Source organism: Stegodyphus dumicola, chromosome 10, assembly GCF_044657685.1.
Source record: "Stegodyphus dumicola isolate Sdum_Otavi_A_Nest chromosome 10, ASM4465768v1".
NCBI classification, from domain to species: Eukaryota; Metazoa; Arthropoda; class Arachnida; order Araneae; family Eresidae; genus Stegodyphus; species Stegodyphus dumicola.
Genome location: NC_140777.1, coordinates 169,008,008 through 169,029,324, shown reverse-complemented (window position 1 = coordinate 169,029,324; position 21,317 = coordinate 169,008,008). Strand labels below are relative to the sequence as shown.

Genomic DNA, 21,317 nt, shown 5'->3' with positions numbered 1-21,317 from the left:
ATTTCCAGACTAGAAATTGCTTGAAGAAAATGGAATTCTGTTATGGTGCATTGTTTGTAGAGCAGAAAGCAGTCACTAGCGTAAACTTCTTCACCCTAGGATACTGAATCGTCTTCAGAAGTCTATCCATTTCCTTTTTATAAAATTGGAGTCAGCGTATGTCGCTCAGGAGCAAATTCCTTATAAATTATCGTTTCACAATCAAAATTAGCCCTCAGTATTGTTTATATTTTAGATTTCTGAAGCTGAATTTTTTTTATGATCATGGTCAGATTTCTTCAACCCAACCAGATGACTGCCATTCCGTGGAAGTCGTCTTTAATATGCAAAGCAATAAATTTCATCTCTAGTCAAAATTTGTTCGAAAGAATCAAGATTAGTGCTTGCGCTTTTGGACCAAACATGACATGACGAAGTTCGATCTATTTTCTGCTTTGCAGTCAAGTGCGTGAGGGACAGAAACGATAGCAAGTTCTTCGTTTTCCAATGTCTTATATGGTAGTTTTCTGGGAAGTGTTATTAAGCTCATAAGACATCATTCGAAGAGATAGGTGACCATTTTCAGCATCTGTTTCCCAGCTTCTTCAATATTCTCATCTGTTCGAGATTCATCATCAACCTCTTTGGATCCATAACCAATGAAAAACATTGAATCCTATAAATCGTTGATTTACATTTGCTTCGCAAAATATTTCAAATGTTTCCATTGATGCTTTTTCTGCTTTACAGTAAAACTTTATTTTTGTTCTTTGCTCAGTTTCGGAATCCATGACAACATATGAACACTGTGTCGAATCAAATGATCAGCATCAGAGAAAATTCTCTCAGTGAGCTGAGATTGTTTAGGAAAATTAAGTTATTTTGATATTTGGTCTGCATCAGGCGATAGTGTTCCCTATTCTTGCCAATTACTATGAGTCCCATTAGGGCCGTAAAAAAATTCTTCATGACAGGTAAGTACCTGACGAGGAGCGAACAGATTGAAGCGCTTTTTTTCTAAATTGAAAACTGGGCAGGCCTGAAGACTGGTCGCTTTCCACTGCAAAGACAAAATATCAAACTGAATAATAAAACTAGGGAACTCTGCTTTCTCATTGGTCAGTCTGATTGTTGAGTGTAATTTGCAGCAAATGAGCAGCCTATAAAATCTATCTTCCTCTAGAATGTCGTACTCCAGGATTTCTGCGAAATTTGCTGTGTTATTTCTTAAGGTTCGCTCATAAAATCTTTCATTAATCTGTGCGGTGAAATCTTTGATTGATCCTATTTTTGGATCAGAGTGCAGGCTTCTGTTCCTTATAAAATACGGGGTACTAATGATAATTCTAAGAGCCTTATTTTGCAACACCTGAAGTTTTTGTAGTGTTTCTTGCTGACAGTAGTCCAGGCGGGAGACGCATACGTAATAGTAGACCTAATAGCTCTGATGTAGATTCTTCGTTTCAAATTGATAAAACGTTGATCATTTCTAAGCAGTGGGAAAAGTTTGAACATTATTCTGTATGCTTTTCCAAACACTTTGGGCACGTGAGTGGAGTAGGTGAATGACCTATTAAAGGTAATCCCCCCCCCAAAATAACTGGGTAAAACTAACTTTATATGTCGTAGTAATAAATACTGGAAATAATCATTTGATGAAATCTTAAAATGATTATTTCTTAAAGTCTGTAGACGCACAGCCTTGGAAAAGGTACGGGTCTTCCTTGTTAAAGTGTCTAACGCGTAATCTTTTAGTGACTTTTGAAATTTAAAGACATTAAATTTGTCAGTTTTGTCGACTAACTGAGATGGCCACTTTTGAAAAAGCTTCGAAACTGAGATAAAGCGAAAGAACATCTAATCTGCACTATAGTAAATTTTGTTAATGTAAGCAATTAAAAAAAAATATATATTATTCTTTCTGTGACATAACTTTTATGTTTTGATTTATAAATATTTGTCTTGTACATGAGGAGATTAAGCCTTATCTCGAGATTCTGGAGTTAATTTTGATAAAATGTATTATATTCAAGTAAGTGATAAAATTAATATCAGTATTTGAAAATAGTAACATCATTGTGGTTATTAATTCTAAGTATCTTACAGGTTTAAAAATGGATCAGAAGAATTTCAGCGATGTTGAGATGGTGTGGCAACCAACCGAAGATTCCGCAGCTGAAATGAAAGCGTTTAAAAAATTGATAGAATCTAAATATAATGTTAAATTAAGTAAGTTTAGTATTTTGGAAATAAGTTAAATGCACTGCAATTATGTTTTCGTCGAGATTGTTTGAATTAAGATGCTAGGAAACAGAAAAATTTTGCTGCGATCCCCATGATACAGTTTTAAAACTGCGGAAGTTTCATTGAGTTGTTTTGAAGAACGCTGTTTTTCTCTCGTGGTATTTTCTTCAAAAAGCTTTACCGCTGCATTTTCATCTGTAAATAAGAGAATTTTATGCTCTAATTAGAACTGAGAAGCATTCATTTCTCAAAATCTACCATTCAGCATGTGCTATAACTATAGTAAACACATAAAGCTGTTTAATTCATCGTTTTTCAGTGAGAAGAAAGAATTAAAACAATAAAAGTGCGAAAGCTATTAAGCCGGGAAGCTATCATGCATTGTAAACAATCTTCGGTATTACTATCAATACTAGTAGACTGAATACTAATAGACTAATATCAATAATAATAGACTGACACTGACTTCAAAGACGCAATTCGCAGCTAGAAAAAAACGCACTAAATTTGAAAGAACAGCCTAAAAGAAAGAAAAAAAAAAAAAAAAAAAAAACTGTGCGTAAAAAAATAACTTTAATTTAGAAAAGAAGATATTATTACTGTAGGCATTTATAACGTTTAAAAAATTAATAGTACTTTTAAAATAATACATAAAGTACGCTATGATTTCTTAAAAGTTACAGGTTTTTCTGCCCTTGTACATTTATTTATATTAAATCGTGAAGGAAAAAAAAACAATGGCATTCATTATTTCTTCTTCACCTGTATACTAGATAGGAGAATTCGATTACTCTTTTTAAGATTACTATAATAATAGCTTTTTAAAGTTAGGCCCCCCAAAAAATTGAAAGCTTTCAGATTTTACATTACGCCCAAAGGGGCGTTTTTTTAACAATTTGTCTGTTACCTTTATTTATTGAATGTCGTGTTCTTCACACATAAACCATAAAATTCAGTTCAATAGCAATGTCGCAAAATAATTTAAAAATGAGAATATCTTTAGAATTTACTATGCACAGTTTCGCTCACTCGAGATAAAAACGTTTTTTTTTTTTTTTTTTTTTTTTTTTTCTGTACAGTGTTGCCATTGCTCGATTTTAAATCGTTGAGTTTGTTAATCAAAAATTCGTTAATGTTTTGCAAAATATGAAATAGATAATAAAACGAATTCCAAATTTGGGTTTACAGATGCCCATATTCGGGTGCAAACGTACGGTATTCAAAATTGGATGGCTCAAGGTATCTTTGTTTTATCACAATGCGAGAAACAAACACACATTTATGCACATACACGCATTTATGCCATTAGATATTGCCTAAAATGCGGAGCTAGCTCTGTTTTTTACAAATTATCAATGCATTCTTGTTTGGTTTTACATTTAGGGCATTCTGCAATATTTGTATTGTCATTTGTGAGTTCTATTTTAAAATCATTCTTATCTTATTTATTCTTCCTATCATCATTTTCGTAATCGGCCTCAAAATGAATTTTCTTCAAACCTAATGCACGCAATCTTTCAAAAGCATTCTGCATTACTTTTCTTTTCTTTGCGCAGTATTGGATTTTAACAGCTTCTTTTGCGGTAATCCAAGCATATGATGTTTCATCTCATCTACACAATCACTTCATAGAAATTGTTCGCTGCATATTCGTGAGTTCTTTACGTTAATAGAATTCAGTCTTCGGCACATGTATCATTCTTTCTTCGCAAAACATGAATTGTCCTTTGAAAAAATATGAAAAACAGTATTCCCATCTTTCTCATTTCTATAAAACTTATGGCATTTTGCTACATATTACATAAACATGCTACATATTAAGGCTGCTTTTTCTGTTGTGCATAGGAAAATATTTTGAAGAATATTTACTTTAATTTCAATAGGAGACTTCTGGGATTTGCACAAGTGGTCAGTTGAACATCTACCAGAATTTTATGCCGAATTATGGAACATTGCAGGGATAATTTATTCAAAGAATTTTGAACAAGTAAGGAAACAAGCTGGATTTTAAAAGCATATTTATAATATGCTTGTCTTTGTTGTTTTTTAGATATTTCAATAATTATGAAATAGATTTTAAATAAAGTAGCCAATTAATTCTTTTCATTTAATATCAAGTAACACTTAATGACATTTAACAGAGCGTGTATTGTATTTTCAATCAAAAAAAAAAAAAGTTTTTTTCGCAACGGTTTTGTAGATTGCTTAGAATTTTATGCTTCAAAACAGTTTATTATAATAAGTATTTGAATTACATATAATAAACATCACAAAATATTTATTAACATATATATATATATATATGACAAACTTCAGAATTATTAGTCTGTTTAATATTTCAGGTGATTGACCTGAATATTCCCATGGAAGATTCTCCTCTTTGGTTCGAAGGCGCAAGACTCAATTTAGCTGAGAACTTATTAAAATTTAGAGATGATCACGTGGCTTTGATCTCGGCAGGTATAAATTTTATTCTAATTAATTGCTTAAAACTGTCATACTAGTAATTTGATATTCGTATTTAATCTCGCAATAGTATTTTTGTTTTAAGCCCTCTTTCGTTAATAAAAGCACATTTATTTTGATGTCGAAATTTAAGAAAATTTATTTCTTACTTTTACTGTGAGACTTACACAGTTTTACTCAAGACATCATACTTTTATTCAACAAAAGAAGAACTAGCTCTCCCGTATTCTGAAATTTATGCATTTATCCTAAAAGAGAGGCTAGTCGTAAAAGTTCGCTCTTTATATCGCTCTAAATACACTAAAACGAAAACAATTATAGGCTAAATTAGCTTACAAAGAACAGTATAATTATTGAACAAAATATAGCTACAAAAATCTCAGAAGAGCCACTACCAGGTGAAAAGAGGTTTTCATAAAGCAGTTAGTAATGATAGCATGAATAATTTGAGAACTAGCATCTAACAAGTAAACCTTCCCTCCTTTGATACCGGTTTCTCGGAAAACCATGTATTTTCTGAAAGCTTATGTCACAAGTAGAAAAACTGTGAAATCTTAGGAGCAGAGGAACAAGCGTTCAGGAGCTAGAGGACCCACAAAGTATCAGAAAAGTGTTAGAAACAGGACACCAAAAGTCGTTAGAATGCTCGTTTCTCGTGTTGATATGAATTAATAATATGGTAAGAAGATGGGGATTTCAAATATGAAGGCAGAAACAACTCATTAAAAAGGAACATTATACGTTGGGATGTTGAAAATGTGACTTGTTATTGACTTCAAACAAAATCTATTGCAAGAGACAGTCAATGTGAAATTCATGAAATAAATAGGCAGAAAGACAGTTCACAATGGGCACATTTTACATAAGCGATAGCCTCACACTTTGCACGCTCACTTTGTCAATGAATCGAAGCAGTAATCCATTGGTGCAATCCACATTCCAGGTTCGTCGTCCAAGTATCTGCCCTTATAAAAAGAATATTGAATCAAGTTCTTAAACGTGCTCTTGTGTTTCGATAATGATTGTGTCCGTTATGTAACGAACAAAAGATTTGTAGTGTCTGAAAATTGATTACCTAGGGCTGGATCTTTCTTGTAAATCCTTCAGGTACCAGTTCTTTTTGTAGAACTTTACGATCAGGTACTTCAGAAGCGGACAGTGCATGAACATACAAGATACAGAGACGCCATTACGGAAATATGCCCATCTATACGCTTTCACATTAACAACTTTTCACTCTTAAATGTATTCCCCGCACAAGAAATACACCTTACATAGAATGAATTTATCTTATTCGCCACGAATATATTTAGTTTATTCTTACATAAATTTTAATGTTAACAATAGTTGTAATTAGATTAGTCATGATATACATTTTAAATCTTACACTCTCAAAATCAGAGGAATTCAAGCACAGAGATAAGAAAATACTTTATTACTAATACGTACTTTATGGATTTTATAGCTCCTAAGAGATTATTTATTACCAATTATTATTTATTACCAGTTTATTATTTATTACCTTTTATTGACCAAATATTTATGTTAAACAAGTTTAGAATTTTTTAATCCACTTATTTTGTTTTTAGATGAATTTAAAATATAAACTTCTGTTATGATCACTTTATGTAAAAACTGACGTTTCTTCTTTCTTGTATTTTATCAAAATTTTCCTCCCCCCCCTAAGACTTCACAGTTTTTCTACTTGTGATATAAGCTTTCAGAAAATATATAGGTTTTCGGAAAATCGGTATCAAGGGGCAGAAGGTTTACTTGTAAGCTGGCAAATGTTCGGAAATCTGTCTGCTGTTTTCTGGAATATGGTGAAAGAGAAAAGTATCATGCTTTCTATTTTTCCCTCATAGCAAGCTAAACAAATTACCATACATACGTTGGCTTATGGAGTTTCTAGAGTTTCAGTAAGTTAGCGCTATTGTCATTATAAGTGTTTCCGAAAACTGAATATCCCGCAAATTCTGGTCTTATGAGGGAAATGGCGTTTCTACAGAAAGCTGTCAATGAATAAGCTTTTTGTTCGTAAAACGTGCTGCAGTAGATGTTTAACATTTATTGAAACATACACTAGAGCAACAATCGCATGTGAATCCTAGGATACATCAGATTCAACATAATAGCGAGTTGTTAACGACGATTTCTAGCGTGAGAGGCTGCAGCAAGTTTCAATGATGAATTAAGGCTAAAAAATAACAAAGGTTATAAATCCTTGTACTAAACTCTAGCTTTGAATTCACTTAAGGAGCTTTTATTAACAATATTTGTCTTATGTATTGCTCCTCATGCTATTTTGAGTGTTTATACCCAGGGAAGTGAAAATGAACCGACTTTATAGTTCGCAAGATGTTACAAATCCAAGCATTCACTACACTATTTTTGTTTAAAGATACATAAAGTAAATAACTGTAACCGAAATGCGTAACTATTATGAAACTACTGGACATAGCTGATTTAATAGGAATAACAATGCAGGCACTTTTTGAATGCACATTTTCCTCTGCTTTACGAGAAGTTTCCTCTTTACATATTTATTTCGTAAGGATGAAAAGGCGTCTCGCATTAATATATGTCAGAAAGGTTTTTAAACGCAACACAGCTTTTTCTGTGATCTATTTCAAGTAATATATTCCAAACAATCCTAAATAGCATGTGGAATCTAAAATAAAAGTAAAAGCAAAGATGTTATGATTTGATACATAGCCACAATTAATGAATACTACAAGGGATTGGCACTGTGAACTTACCGATCAAATAAGATGCAATTATTTAGCCATGCACTGTGTTTGAAATACTTTGTATTATTTTCCGAAGCGATTCGCATATAGTGGCTAAATTAAGTAACTAAATGATCATTACGTAGCATGCTTAAATAAATGTAATATTTTCTAGTTGTTGTAATCTCATAATATAATTTTAATAGAAAAATCTTAAATTCTAGTTCTTCCTTATTGACCAAATATTTTATTATGTTAAACAAGTTTAGAATTTTTTAATCCACTTATTTTGCTTTTAGATGAATTTAAAATATAAACTTCTGTTATGATCACTTTATGTAAAAACCAACGTTTCTTCTTGTATTTTATAAAAATTTTGTTTTATTGAATTTATTTGATGGAATAATCGTGTGATGCATCTATTATCAAGTTGAGAACTTTTAAATGCACTTGTTTTGTTTTCAGATGAATTTAAAGTTTTAAACTTTTATTATTGTCGGTACTTTTTTGTTATTTGATTCGGAATCAAAGATATATGTTTGCATGTGTATGTCTGTGTATGTGTGTGTATATATACGCGCATATATACTATATACGCACATATTACATATACACACACATGCATATCTTTATATATATAAGCAGCTAAAGTGTGTGTCGTCTATAGTTTATTGTTGCCACTCTGAAAAAAAATGAGCGAGGAAATTAACGTTTCCGCAATTTTTAATTAATATCTCGGCGGATTAAAGTCGTACGAAAATGAGAACGGTATCGATGGATTCGGAGAATTTTTTGGAATCCAAGGTTACGCGTCTCGAATTTCAATTCCGTGCCGTTCCGTAGATATTCGAGAAAAAAGAATTTGGCACGTAGCTAAGTTCCTCTAATAGAGGAAACCCAAGAAAGAAAGTGGAGAATGTAGGGAAAACGTAGGGGAAAATTAGTTTTTAATTAATATCTCGGCTAATTAAAGTCCCAAGAAGACGCCAATGGTCAAAATGGCGTGCCACGGATTTGCGGAATCCAACGGTGTGCTTCACTAAGCCCGGGAGCCAGACGTTTCGGAGAAGATGATGTTACTTCACTTCATATATATATGCGGCTTAAGTGTCTGTTTGTCGCCGATAGTTTATTGGTTGCTTGCGTAACTGCACTAGCCAATGGGGTGAAGTTGCCACGGCACAGGGTTGCCGTTTCAATTGAGACGTAGACAATTTCCTGTAAAACTTGCCTTCGCTATGACCATCCATAAGTCTCAGGGCCAAACGCTTAACCGTGTTGGCATTTTTTTACCTGAGCCTGCATTTCAACACGGTCAACATTATGTTGCCTGTTCAAGAGTTCGTGAAAGAACGGACATAAAATTGAAAATAATGGATGGTCCTCTGCAATGCGAGCTTAAAAATGATGGAAAGATCTACACAAGAAATGTTGTGTACAAAGAGATCTTTGACATGTGAATTAACATTTCATTATTGAAATCACCTTTATTGATCGAGCTAGCGGTGGCTCTTAAGGAAATGCAACGTCACTGGTTTCCTTCATTGCACTCTACTTTAAGCAATTAAGCAAGTAGAAGGGGGAAACCGCGTGGGACAATAAGCAAAGGGGCGTCTTCGCCGCCTGCCCTGGGTAATTCAGTTTAAATTAGCAGACACCTTTGCACAAATCATTTTCATTACAATTGATAATATCTAGAACCGAGGTCATTTCGTATGACCGTCGGGCGTTCTAGTTATACATATACATGCATACATGAACACATTCATACATGCATGCATGCGTACATACATTTCTGATTCCGGTCCCGATAAGAGAAGAGTATCTTATTGTAAATCAATGATTTTTATTACGATTGTATAAAAATATTAAGTTTCATTAAATATTAAGTTAACTTATTGCTTCGTCATTCCTCATACTTTATTTTATTTAAGTAAATCTTTTTACTAAAAATAGTGACGTAATGCTTCTATATTATTAATTATTTATTGAATATTGAATATATCCAGTTGCAATCAATATTTGCAATGTACATGATACTGCATTTTATGTAAATATTGTTTATCGTGTTTGTGCTTTAAATTCACTTCATATAAAAGGCCATTTAGTCAAAACTTAAGCAGCTGTAAAGTTAAAAATTATGTTGTATTTTTTTTTTTTTTTTTCGATTTTAGGTGAGGACAGCGAAACCAAAAGAACCACTTACGCTGAAATGTATGAAGAAGCCACCTTGTATTGTGCTGCTTTCCAAAAATTCGGATTGAAAAAAGGAGACATCGTTGCTTGTGGGTATCCAAATGCAGGCTTGCTAGCATAATTCGTTATATATATACAGACACACAAACGCATTAAAAAAACTTTAATGACATGTTTAAATTTGAAAAATTGTCACCAAATTATCTCTTGCTTTTGAATGCAGTAGTGCTTCATTTCAGTATGGTGGGTTAAGAGTTCTGAATCATGGATATAGAAAAAGTCATGCGTAATAACATTCGTAAAGTTACCGCATTATAAATGCACTTTTTTATTGTTGAATTATAAATGCTATTATCGAAAAGCGCTTCAGAAATGCATGTTTTGGAGACCTAGACTTCTACATTTTATGTTCTACGAAACTAATAATAATGTTAGAAGAATGTCGCATCGAAACTTAAAATAAACATTTTATACATACAACAAATGCTCCCAGAAGACTCGCATTACATTTGGCTACTCTCGTTACTTCACAGCTGGATGCATATTTCGCAAGTGCAGATCTGTATCGACACCGAGGGATTGGCTCCGAAAATGGACCAATGGGCTTCCAGTAATATTTCTGCCATTTCAACATGATCTTTGCCGCGCTTTAAGCAAGATGGTTGAAAATGTTTTATCACGCAATTTCTTGTCCAAAATAATTAAAGCTCCGTGGATTTCTTGTGAGAATTTTCAGTGCGAAGTTAGATCAAATATAAGAGCATAATTATGTACGCAAATAGTAGAAATTTTAGCATTTTCACTATAGTCCATATGAAAAACAAAATTGTCTACAATAATAGACAATGCACAGTTTTATTCAAAGTGAACTTTCCTAATTTGTATTCTTATACATTTAGTGTGTTAAATTTCACATTAATCGCTCTTAAATCTTAAATGTATTGCCTGCACAAGAAATAAACTTTAAATAGAATGAATTTAGTTTATTCTTATATACATTTTAATGTTAACAATAGATATAATCAGATCACTAACGATATATATTTTAAATCTTGCACTTTCAAAACCTTCAAGGAATTCAAGCACTGAGATAAGGAAATACTTATTCTCAGCTCAATACAAAATTATACACTTATTCTCTTAATCCACAGGTGTGAGTAAATGCATAATATTCGAGGCTAATTGTCGGTTAAGTCCTTTTCTTTCAATATAAATGACGATAATATGCCCCGAACATTAATCCGAATATCAGTGCATGATAAGTTTCGCGAAAGTAAAATGTTGAAGATTAAATAAAGTTATAAAATTAAAGCACTATGATTTTCTACTAGTATTTCTACTAGCACTAACTACTGCATTTTCTATTAAAATTATAACAGCATTTATGTGCTATGCATTTATAACAGAAAAACAAATGCTAACTAAAATGTAAACAACAACATCGGCTCATATGCACAGTTTCAAAAATTGATCGTCACAAAAGCAATAGAAGCTCATAGGTAAATTTTTGAAACCCCTTCCTCAGTGGCGATACTGATGTGCACTTGTGAATTATCCCACCCGGATCACTTCTCTATTTTGTAAAATTGGCCACGCGTTGATATTGGCCAATACAGATATTCCACAGTCTGCATTGATGTCTGGTGAGTGGCAAAATTAGATTATGATTTACTTGAGGCAGTGTTTTACCCTGTTGCGTTGCATGAAGTGATTCTTGCTATTTGGTGCTAGTCATGTTCATCCTACTTAAGGTAGAACTTTTTTCGTACGTTTGAAGTTTTACCAGAATTCTTGCAGTCGAAGTACATTCTTGAAATGATCATATATGAAAATACAAACCTCGGAAATGATGTGGTACATTTAATAAGTTTCCAAAAATTAGACTATATTAAACGTGCATAAATCATAAGCACTTGCTATTATCAGAACAGCTTTATAGAAGGTGCATGGGTATTTATAGACTTGTGTATATTTCCTAGAAGCAATTAGTGACGTGCACAAGTAGCGCAACTTTTTATTCTGTGTAGGCTCACCTGTACCACTTTTTCTATAGCTCAGTATGTATGCTCAGAACAGTGGAAAAACATTCTAATGAAAATTTAAAACTTGAATTATAACATTGTATTTAATCAGTAATGTGACAGTACTGAGATGGATATTTTCTCTTTAATAAAATCAGAATTTAGTAAATTACAGGAAGATAATTAAGATAAAAAGATAAGATATTCAGCACTTTTTAGCTTTAGAAAGATGTTGCTTAAAAGTTGTTTCATTTAAATTCCTCTCATGAAATAAAAAATATTTATTTCCGCATTTACATGCTTTAAAACATTTGCATACGCAATTAAGATTAAAACTTAAAAAAAGTACTGCAAAGAAACGTGTATAGGATTTGAAATGTTTTACAGGCTCTTAAAAAATTTTATCAGAGTTTAAATATTATGAATCGCAAATTTTCAACTCGAAATAGTTTTGTAATTCAAGTTTCACAATGTATCTGACTTAGTACGAGAATTTTGCGATCAACTTCACAACCAGTATATAAAATATAATTTGTAAATAATTTTAAATTAACTTGTAGAGAAAATACCTTTATTATCTTTTTTTAAATTTTACTATTAATTTCAATTATAATAAAACTATTCAATTTCAAATACTTATGACTTTCAAGTGACAGAATACAAAACTGACTGTGATAAAGACCTTTAAATATTTGCACAGATATTGTAGAGAATTGCATTTAGTAATCACGTAGACATTTATAAAAAGGAATGAAACTGTTTTCATTTCAGGTTATTTGTCCAACAGAAGAGAAGCCGTTTTCGCCATGCTTGGTGCTGTGAGCATTGGAGCTATTTTTACAGGAGCGTTACCGCAATTAGGAGCCGAGGTAACACGTAAACTTTATGAGCATTCTTATATCACAGGTTTTTAAATATATTTTTAAGGAATGACTAAAGGAAGATTTTTAAGCTTCTTCTTTGAAACTTAAGTCATGGGTTGGATAAAAACTAGTAGCAACATGCCGATAAATCAGAAAAAAACCCTGACCATACGCGTTATACTTTACACTACGTCTACCATATCGCAGAAATTTTGCTAATACAATGCGGTCGCGGCACAGCGCAAGCATGCGCACCGCGCATGATAGAATTTAAAACACGTCATGATTTTGTACCGAGCTTCTTCTGTGTTTGCTTCTGCGGGGGAACCTGCATGATGCCCAAGTACTCGTAACTACGCTTTCATCCTGTTGCATTTATTCTCTATTGCCAAGTGGGCGATTTGTATAAGGAGAGCTGCTCATCCTGAATAAAAAGAATAAAGAATGCTTTAATTGTTTACCCAAGTGTCTTTATTTGGAGTCAGACAGCCTGGTAAATTATCACTATATACCACATAATGCTAAATTATTCGAAGGCGTCATACACTAACAGCACGTCCACTTCTGTCGATATTGCACAATGACCACTCTAAAGCACGGATAACCTTTTCTGTACTGCAGTAACGGAGCCATAGCAGCGCAGTGGCATAGCGAGGGGGGGCAAGGGGTTGTATGATGCCCCGGCGTCGCTCGCAGAGGGGCGCCAAATAGTTTCCAAAGAAGATTTTCATCATATCACTGTGTTTTTTTTCGGGGTTGGGCGCCAAAACGTATTTTGCCCAGTTATGCTCACTACTCCACTGCAACAGCGGTATCTTCATTTTGACGAATACATACGTTCCAACTGGCATTGTCGTACGAATTCTGCGTTTTCGGATTATTATATCCGTACGAATCGTCGTACGAATTCTGCGTTTTCGGATTATTATACCGAGCACTATAATTGAGAAAGTTGCTAGTAGTCACCAACAAATGTCGTCAATTTCTTCTGAGTGCTGGATGCAGATAATTCAGATCACGAATCCCATCATCCTTCATAACAATGCGCGCTGTCACAGTGCAAGTACTGTCAAGGGTCACTTGTCATGGGAACAATGGAAGGTACTGGAATTTCAGCCATACTTGACAAATATGATATACTTGTAATATATGAATATAATATAAAAAGTAATAAAAGTGAAAAAGAAGATTTGATTATCCAACATCCATGTAAAGAATTTTTTTCCTATGTGTTATCTAGTAAACATGTGACAATTTCATAAGGTCCTAAAACAATTTATGATTTAAAAAAAAACAAATGCTTGAATATTATGTATGAAGTTGTATGTTAAAATGTATGACGGACCTATTTCAATTAATTTAGGCAGTCATCAACCGACTCAAACAAGTAAAACCTAAGATCCTTTTCACGATAGACAGGTTCAAGTATGATAACATGGAAATTGAAATGCTGACAAAGGTGAAGAAGATTGCAGATGGCAAGTATTTTTCTGTTTTCTATATACGTTAAATACTGAAGTGGAAAAGTATCCATAGTGTTAATTTATATGAGCAATTGAAACATTCAAATAAATTATTCAACTTTGTTAAATTTTTTGAAAGGTAGACATAAAATATTAGACTAGATTTGTATAGTTTATATATATATACACACACATATATATATATATTAAAGTGAAGAAAGGAAAAAATTGCAGATCACCGCAACACGAAAGCATGCCAAGAAGGTGGGCGAAATACCTTATAAGATTTGAGAAAACATTAAGCGTTTTTTCTCTGTGTGATGATCGAGAAACCTGGAAATTGAATTCTATATTCGGGTTTAATGTATAAAAGAAAAATGGTGTAGTGAAAGCAATGAGATTCCCTGAGGAAGAAACTTCAGACAATGCTGTTACAAATGCTTAACTAAGCCAATCCACTTAACTAAGCAGTTAAGTGGATTGTCTACTAAAAGAACTGAAAGTAAGCTGATATGAAAAGACTAGCAATATGGTTAGGGACTGTTTCGTTTAAAGCTCGTTTGGATGGGATTTTTACATTTAGCAAGCTATTCGAATTAGGATTTTTGAATAAAATCACAGCGATTTATTCTTAAGTTATTGAGCCTTCAGGAATGAGGGGAAAATCACAGATTTTTAAATGAGGAAGGCATTCGCCAGTTTCAACTTTATGTTATGGATGAGGCATGTTTCAGTTAAAGAGTGCTGTAAGAAAACACTTAAGCGCCAAAATCAGGAAAATTGCTCCAATAAGTTAGGCTTCAAAGAATGTATATCTTCTAGTTTGTGCTAATAGTGTTGAAATCTACGGGTTGAAATCCATTATTGTAGATGAAATTAAACAGTCATGATAATATTAAAACAGAATAATGGAGCATTGGTGTTTTTATTCTTCTGTCAGGTATTTGATTTACAACAAAAATTATATTCATTTATCTCTACTGAAAATTTGGGCCAGAAACTTGAAGATATCAAAACCTAGTAAAGAAGTGACGGTTGTAATTTGACTAACAAACGAACTCTATAGCTTGTTCCAAAGTTCAGTATTCTCGGGTAAAAAAATTAGGTGCATGTTTACAAGCAAAGATTTCTGAATGACTGTTTGGAATTTGAGAAGCTAGTCTTTGGTTTATAGAACAAGAGGAGAGAAAACGTTACACAATTCGACAGCAGATAACCTGAAGTAAAGGATTTTCATTTCTGCAGCTGATACTCAAATTTTCATTCTTGTAAAGTCTGGAATTATCGGAAAATTTCCTCATGAAGTTACATGAAGAACCTGAAATAACTGAGTCTGAGACATACTTCCTTTTTTCGTAAGGAATTGCTTCAAAGTAGGATATAGCAGAGGCAAGTAATAATAGAGAAGATGAAGTTGATGAAGACGATAAGGCAGCGACGAATATCGTAACTAATTAATGTGAGACATGTTTAAACTGTACTATTACATATACAGAGTGTACAGATATTACATATACAGATATAGCGTTGACAAACTTTCAGGAAAGACAGAGTACACATAGGCGACGCAAAATCACATAGGAATGCAAGATCGAAAACGTTTTCCTGGGCCAGTAGAGACGGCACAAAAGTCAAGAAAGAAAGGACACGAATGGGGTGAAAAAATGTTTAATATTTGGAATACAACAAAAAGAGAGAAAAAGCAACATAAAGAGACAAGGATCATCATGAAAGAAGGTGTTCGAAATTATGACCCGGACCGTGATGCAGGAACCGTGCGTCATGCATCTTCCATGCGATGTTCCATTCGTGATAGATCTTCCATGTGCCAGAGAACTGAGGCCTGCATCGCTGTCCGGCTTCATTATTTGGAGTACCTTCCTTAATGACGTTCGTTGTTTGTTTTTGTTCTTATTTGTAGGTTTCTGGTGTACTAAACATAATAAAACATGGTTTATCTCACTGTTTGTGTCCTTTCTTTCTTGACTTTTGTGTCGCCACTACCGCGCCAGGAAAGTGTTTCTGACCATGCATTCCTACGTGATTTCTCATCGGCTAGGTGTACTCTAACTGTCCTAAAAGTTTGTCAACGCTGTCCTCATACACACTGTATAGAACAGAGCTCAGAATTTATTGCATATTACGAGCTCGTAAAAGCTGTTAGAGATATTAAGCTTCTATATGGGCAGGAATCTTAAGCGGCCAAACTTACGTTCATCAGAAATCAAACCTTTGATATTCCATTGGCTTGTTTCATGGGTTGACCGCTACAATACAAGGATACGTGAATGCTATGCATTAGTTTTTTATATTTATTCCTTACCACGAGTTAAAGAATAGATAAAAAAGAGAGAGAGACCTAAAGCAAAATAGCAAGATGGCAACACGTTCCACAGACAGGACGTTGCTGTCACTCGCATTTTACTTCAATCCCCCACTCCAGTCTTTACGCTTTTATTTTGTATGTGCATGTGAGCGAGAATTAACAAAAACAATCTAATTTAGCTTAAAGAAAATTGTCAATTTCTTTTAAACATTTGCAAGAAATTTAGTAAGTGATGAACAAGACAAATATATTCAAAATAAATTTATCTTACACAACTGGAATTTTCTGTAAGTTGTGTATTATATACAAATTTACAGCCGTGTAAGCATGCAATAACAGCTAATGTTGAAACGCGATACAGAAGACAGGTTTGTGGAAATTCGAGAAACATTTTGAAACTTTCGTGATTTTTAATACCTTTTTTATAGTTATTATTTCGTTTAATTTTGATATTTATCACATTGGGCAACCACTATGATCTTCATTTAGCCGATATGATCAGGCGGCTGTTATGGTCTCCACCTGGATCCCAGAAATGAGATTCTAATGTACATTTAATAGAATTTATTGGGAAAGAGACTGGGCGTGTTGTATAAAATACGAAAGATTTTGATTGGTAAAGTAAGAAAGGGGAAAAATTCAGTATTTAGCTGCATTTACAGAGGAGAAGGAGGTATAAAATATCGAGGAGTTCTATGTAATAGGAATTTTACTGTTACTGAATTAATTGCTTTTATATATATTCATAACTGGAATTTTTTTGCAGTTTCTTATTCTAAATTTCTGTAATTTATTAATTTAAACCAAGATCTGGAGGGACAGCTTGGAAAGGAAATTACCAGACAAATCTCAGGGAATAGCTAACGCCAGTTTTAGACTTGACACTGATCACGACTGCTAGGCGAACGATCTCTACTGTACTTACATTCTTAGCAGCCCAAACTGCTTTTTTTTTCGGCTTAAATGAAGAAATGACTAGGACCCATAAAAGGAGGTGCCCGGTGCTGCGTGAAGCCTCTGAGGTGGAGAGATATTGGATAGCTAGAGGGAAAATCAATGAGATATAGAATTTTACTTTGTATCTGCGCAGAGTTCTGTTCCGTTTGTACAATGTTTGTCTTATTCTCTGCAGCTGGAAATTTATAAAAAAATGAAACTGAGTAAAGAAACTCACAAGAACGATCTAGAAAATAGAAACCGATGTTTTATATAAAAAAATTTCAAAATTTAAATTGAATTTGAACTTTGCTGAATATAAATTTTTAAATATTATGCTTTAATTTCTGCTATTCTTTGCTTCATTATATTCAATTATTCAATTAACCACTGCTATTCAAATCTGCTGTCCTTTGCTTCTCCTGACCAACTCAACTCAAAATGTTTTTCGTATGTATGCAAATTAAGTTGATATTTAAGACTTATAGCGGATGTCGAGCTATAAATACAGACGAATAGAGTAGTTAGTGGCAAAGATGCGCTAAATTAGCTTTTTGACGTACCTGCGTTCATCCTGTAGTAGAATTAAGAGGGTGTATGTCCCAGAGCTAGCATTGCATAGAACCGATAGCCTTTCTGCCGACACGGATCGACAAGGTAGCTCAAAAGCAATTTCAGACTTTATTGTTTCAGGAAAATATGTCACTTCAGCCCAGTTTTAAAAATAGTTCTGATGATGGAACGTTTTGCAATCCAGTAGATCTCTGCCGCCACTATCGGCTAATTAGTGAAAAAAAGTGGTTCCTTTGAATTACATTTTAGTGTCTGTTTTGAAAACATAATCCTTTACTGGGATCCCAATGCGTTCGAACTTTGTTTAGAATCATAATTTAATTGATACATGAAAAATGCAATTCGTGCAGGAATTTTCAGTTCTGCTTCAATTTATTTCTTCTGCGAACTACATGCAAAAGAGTTCAGTGAATACTTCGGTGGGTGGTTAAATAATACTGCATTATTTCTGTTATCTAATTTATGTTCAGTGATTAATTGACAATGAGGCAAGTTTCAGTTAAAGAGCACTGCAAGAAAACACTTAAGCTCAAAAATCAAGAAAATTGTTCTACGAAATTAGACTTAAAGAGCATGTATATCTTTTACTTTGTGCTAATAGTGTTGAAATCCGTTATTGTAGATGAAATTAAACAGTCATGATAATACTAAAAGCTACATAGAATGTGTGAGTTAGAACGTTAGTGAGTTAGAAAATCGATAATATCGGTAAAGGTTTTTAATAACGTTTCAACCTGTCATACGTAAAATACGATGAAAAGAAAGATTTAGAAACAGAATAAAAAGCTTAGTTTGAAAATTTAAAATAAATATTTTTTCCTCATTATAGGGATATCTTGTCTTCAGAAAGTCGTTATAGTGCCTTCGAAGGAGGACTCTAAATTCAACGATATAAGCAAAATTCAAAAGAGGTACGTTGTATTAGTATTTATGAATTCCAAATGATATTCTGTATCAGATATGATTTTAAATTTGAAATATTTGCAAAACATTTCATTTGTATTCTCAATCTAATTAAAACATTATAGATTTCGTAGCGTTATAAAATACTAGAAAGCCCGGCGGTCATACGAAATGACCGCTGTTCTAGATATTATAAATTGGAATTAAAATGATTTGTGCAAAGGTGTCTGCTAATTTAAACTGAATTACCCAGGGCAGGCAGTGAGGACGCCCTTTTGCTTACTGCCCCACGCGGTTTCCCCCTTCTACTTGCTTAATTGCTTAAAGTAGAGTACCATAAAGGAAACCACTGGCGGTACATTTCTTAAGAGCCACCGCTAGCTCAATCAATAAAGGTGATTTAAACAATGAAATGTTAATTCACATGTCAAAGATCTCTTTGTACATAACATTTCTTGTGTAGATCTTTCCATCATTTTTAAGCTCGCCTTGCAGAGGCCATCCATTATTTTTAATTTTACGTCCGTTCTTTCACGAACTCTTGAACAGGCAACATAAAGTTGACCGTGTCCAAATGCAGGCTCAGGTAAAAAAATGCCAACACGGTTAAGCGTTTGGCTCTGAGAATTATTGATGGTCATAGCAAAGGCAAGTTTTACAGGAAATTGTCTACGTCTCAATTGAAACGGCAACCCTGTGCCGTGGCAACTTCACCCCATTGGCTAGTACAGTTACGCAAGCAACCAATAAACTATCGGCGACAAACAGACACTTAAGCCGCATATATATATATATAGGGGGTGAAATAACATCATCTCCTCCGAAAAGGCTAACTCCCGGGCTTAGCGAAGCACACCGTTGGATTCCGCAGGTCTGTGGCACGCCAGTTTGACCATTCGCGTCTTTTTGGGACTTTAATTAGCCGATATATTAATTAAAAACTAATTTTCCCCTACGTTTTCCCTACATTTTCCACTTTCTTTTTTTGGGTTTTTCCTATTAGATGGATTTGGCTACGTGCCAAATTCTTTTTTCTCGAATATCTACGGATCCGCGAATGCGTATCCTCGAATTTAAAAAATTGTACTTCTGTATGTAAATGTATGCATGTATTTTTTGTATAAAATATATAAACAATCAATACGAAAAAAAATGAGACAGCTCTATATCTCCCGTTCTACTGGGCCGATTGACGAAATTCAAATTGCGTTTTCAATGTCTCGAAAGCGCGACTTAGGATATGTATTAGATTTATATATAGAAATGTTCTAATATAGGTATTTTGAGGTATTTAATGTAGGTATTTGATTATTTTTTGGAGATATAAAACTGTCCTCCCTTTTTTTTTTTTTTTTTGTGCAGTGTACACATTTTGTAATATGAATGTTATGTAATCGTAGGAGAGGCCGCTGTGAAGTTTCCTAAAGTATTAAAATCAAAAGACTAGGGAAAACGTGTATGAAATAAATTGAATTGCGAAATTAATAAAATCCTAATCTAAATAAAATAATGAAGTTCATATTATTACTTTTCCTTTTTTTTTAGCTGTTTCTTAGAAGAGTTCCTGGAAATGGCTAAAGAGCCCGATGGCACTGTTCCGCCTTTAATATTTGAGCAAGTCTCGTTCTCACATCCTGTATACATCAGTTACACATCCGGTACCTCCGGATTACCGAAGCCTTTAATCAGCTGTTTCGGGGTGAGTAGACAAAATTAATATTCACGTCAAAATCAAAATTTTTTACATACATATCTCAATGATGACACTTTAAGTCATTGAAGTATAGCGAAACATTTTTAAAACGACCTCTCACGGTTTTTAGATGATCTTGGTCTCGTATAGATGTGCCCGTGTTAGATGCGTGAAAAAAAACTACGTTAGCAACGTAAATCCATGGAGGTAAGAAAGAACTTCCTACCTCCTTGCGTAAACTATAAAGACCGTCCACACGACTAATCATCTAATTCTGATAACTTGCCGCAAACATAAAAGTCGAAACGTAGCTGATGAATGCGCTTTTACGTTGCCAGCGAAAAAGAGAGAAACTGCGAAGAGTGCGTTTAAACAATAGAATTACTTTGCGCAAAAATCACGTGACGCTGTAATATGGAGTCAACGGACTTTTATGTTGTTATTTCGCTGTGTTTCTATATGTTTGCGGCAAGTTATCAGAATTAAATGATTTTTGGATAGCTGAAACTTCGATGACAATCATTAACCGGAGGCAAAAACGCAAAAAATGGCGAGAGTGGGTCCGAAAGATTTATTTAGAGCAACCTGCTTGTTCAAAGAGATTTTTTTTTTCTTTACTGCCTCGTTTGCGAAATGAATATCCGGAATTATTAAACTCCTATTATTAGCTCACACTTTTCGTATATCTTGTTCAAATTTTCAGTCGTTAATAAAATACTTTTTATTTATCCACTCAAATTGAAATGCATTTTTTAAACTTGTAATGGATGACACTTAATGTTAATACAACTTTTTCACATATTACATTTTTTTTAAATTTTTAATTAAAAATTATGTTTGTATTTTTATTTTTTAGTCCAAAGGGGCTTTGTCCCTGAAGGACTATTGTTTTCGTTTTGCGATTTTGCGTCGGACTCATAAACGT

The 21,317-nt window shown here is 33.5% G+C and overlaps 1 protein-coding gene across 10 annotated transcripts in view; it reads left to right on the top strand.

Moving 5' to 3' along the window:
* LOC118201025 (acetoacetyl-CoA synthetase-like) overlaps window positions 1–21,317 on the top strand; it is a 74,363-nt gene that overhangs the window by 8,987 nt on the left and 44,059 nt on the right. For 9 of the 10 annotated variants that reach the window (XM_085825850.1, XM_085825849.1, XM_085825847.1 and 6 more), the window contains 8 exons: window positions 2,086–2,208; window positions 4,107–4,210; window positions 4,566–4,683; window positions 9,593–9,703; window positions 12,407–12,504; window positions 13,862–13,976; window positions 18,626–18,707; window positions 20,245–20,398. In XM_085825850.1, coding sequence (XP_085681976.1) covers window positions 2,094–2,208; window positions 4,107–4,210; window positions 4,566–4,683; window positions 9,593–9,703; window positions 12,407–12,504; window positions 13,862–13,976; window positions 18,626–18,707; window positions 20,245–20,398 — 897 coding nt within the window. In that variant the 5' untranslated portion in view covers window positions 2,086–2,093. The remainder of the gene's footprint in view (window positions 1–2,085; window positions 2,209–4,106; window positions 4,211–4,565; window positions 4,684–9,592; window positions 9,704–12,406; window positions 12,505–13,861; window positions 13,977–18,625; window positions 18,708–20,244; window positions 20,399–21,317) is intronic. The other variant, XM_085825852.1, reaches the window with a different exon arrangement.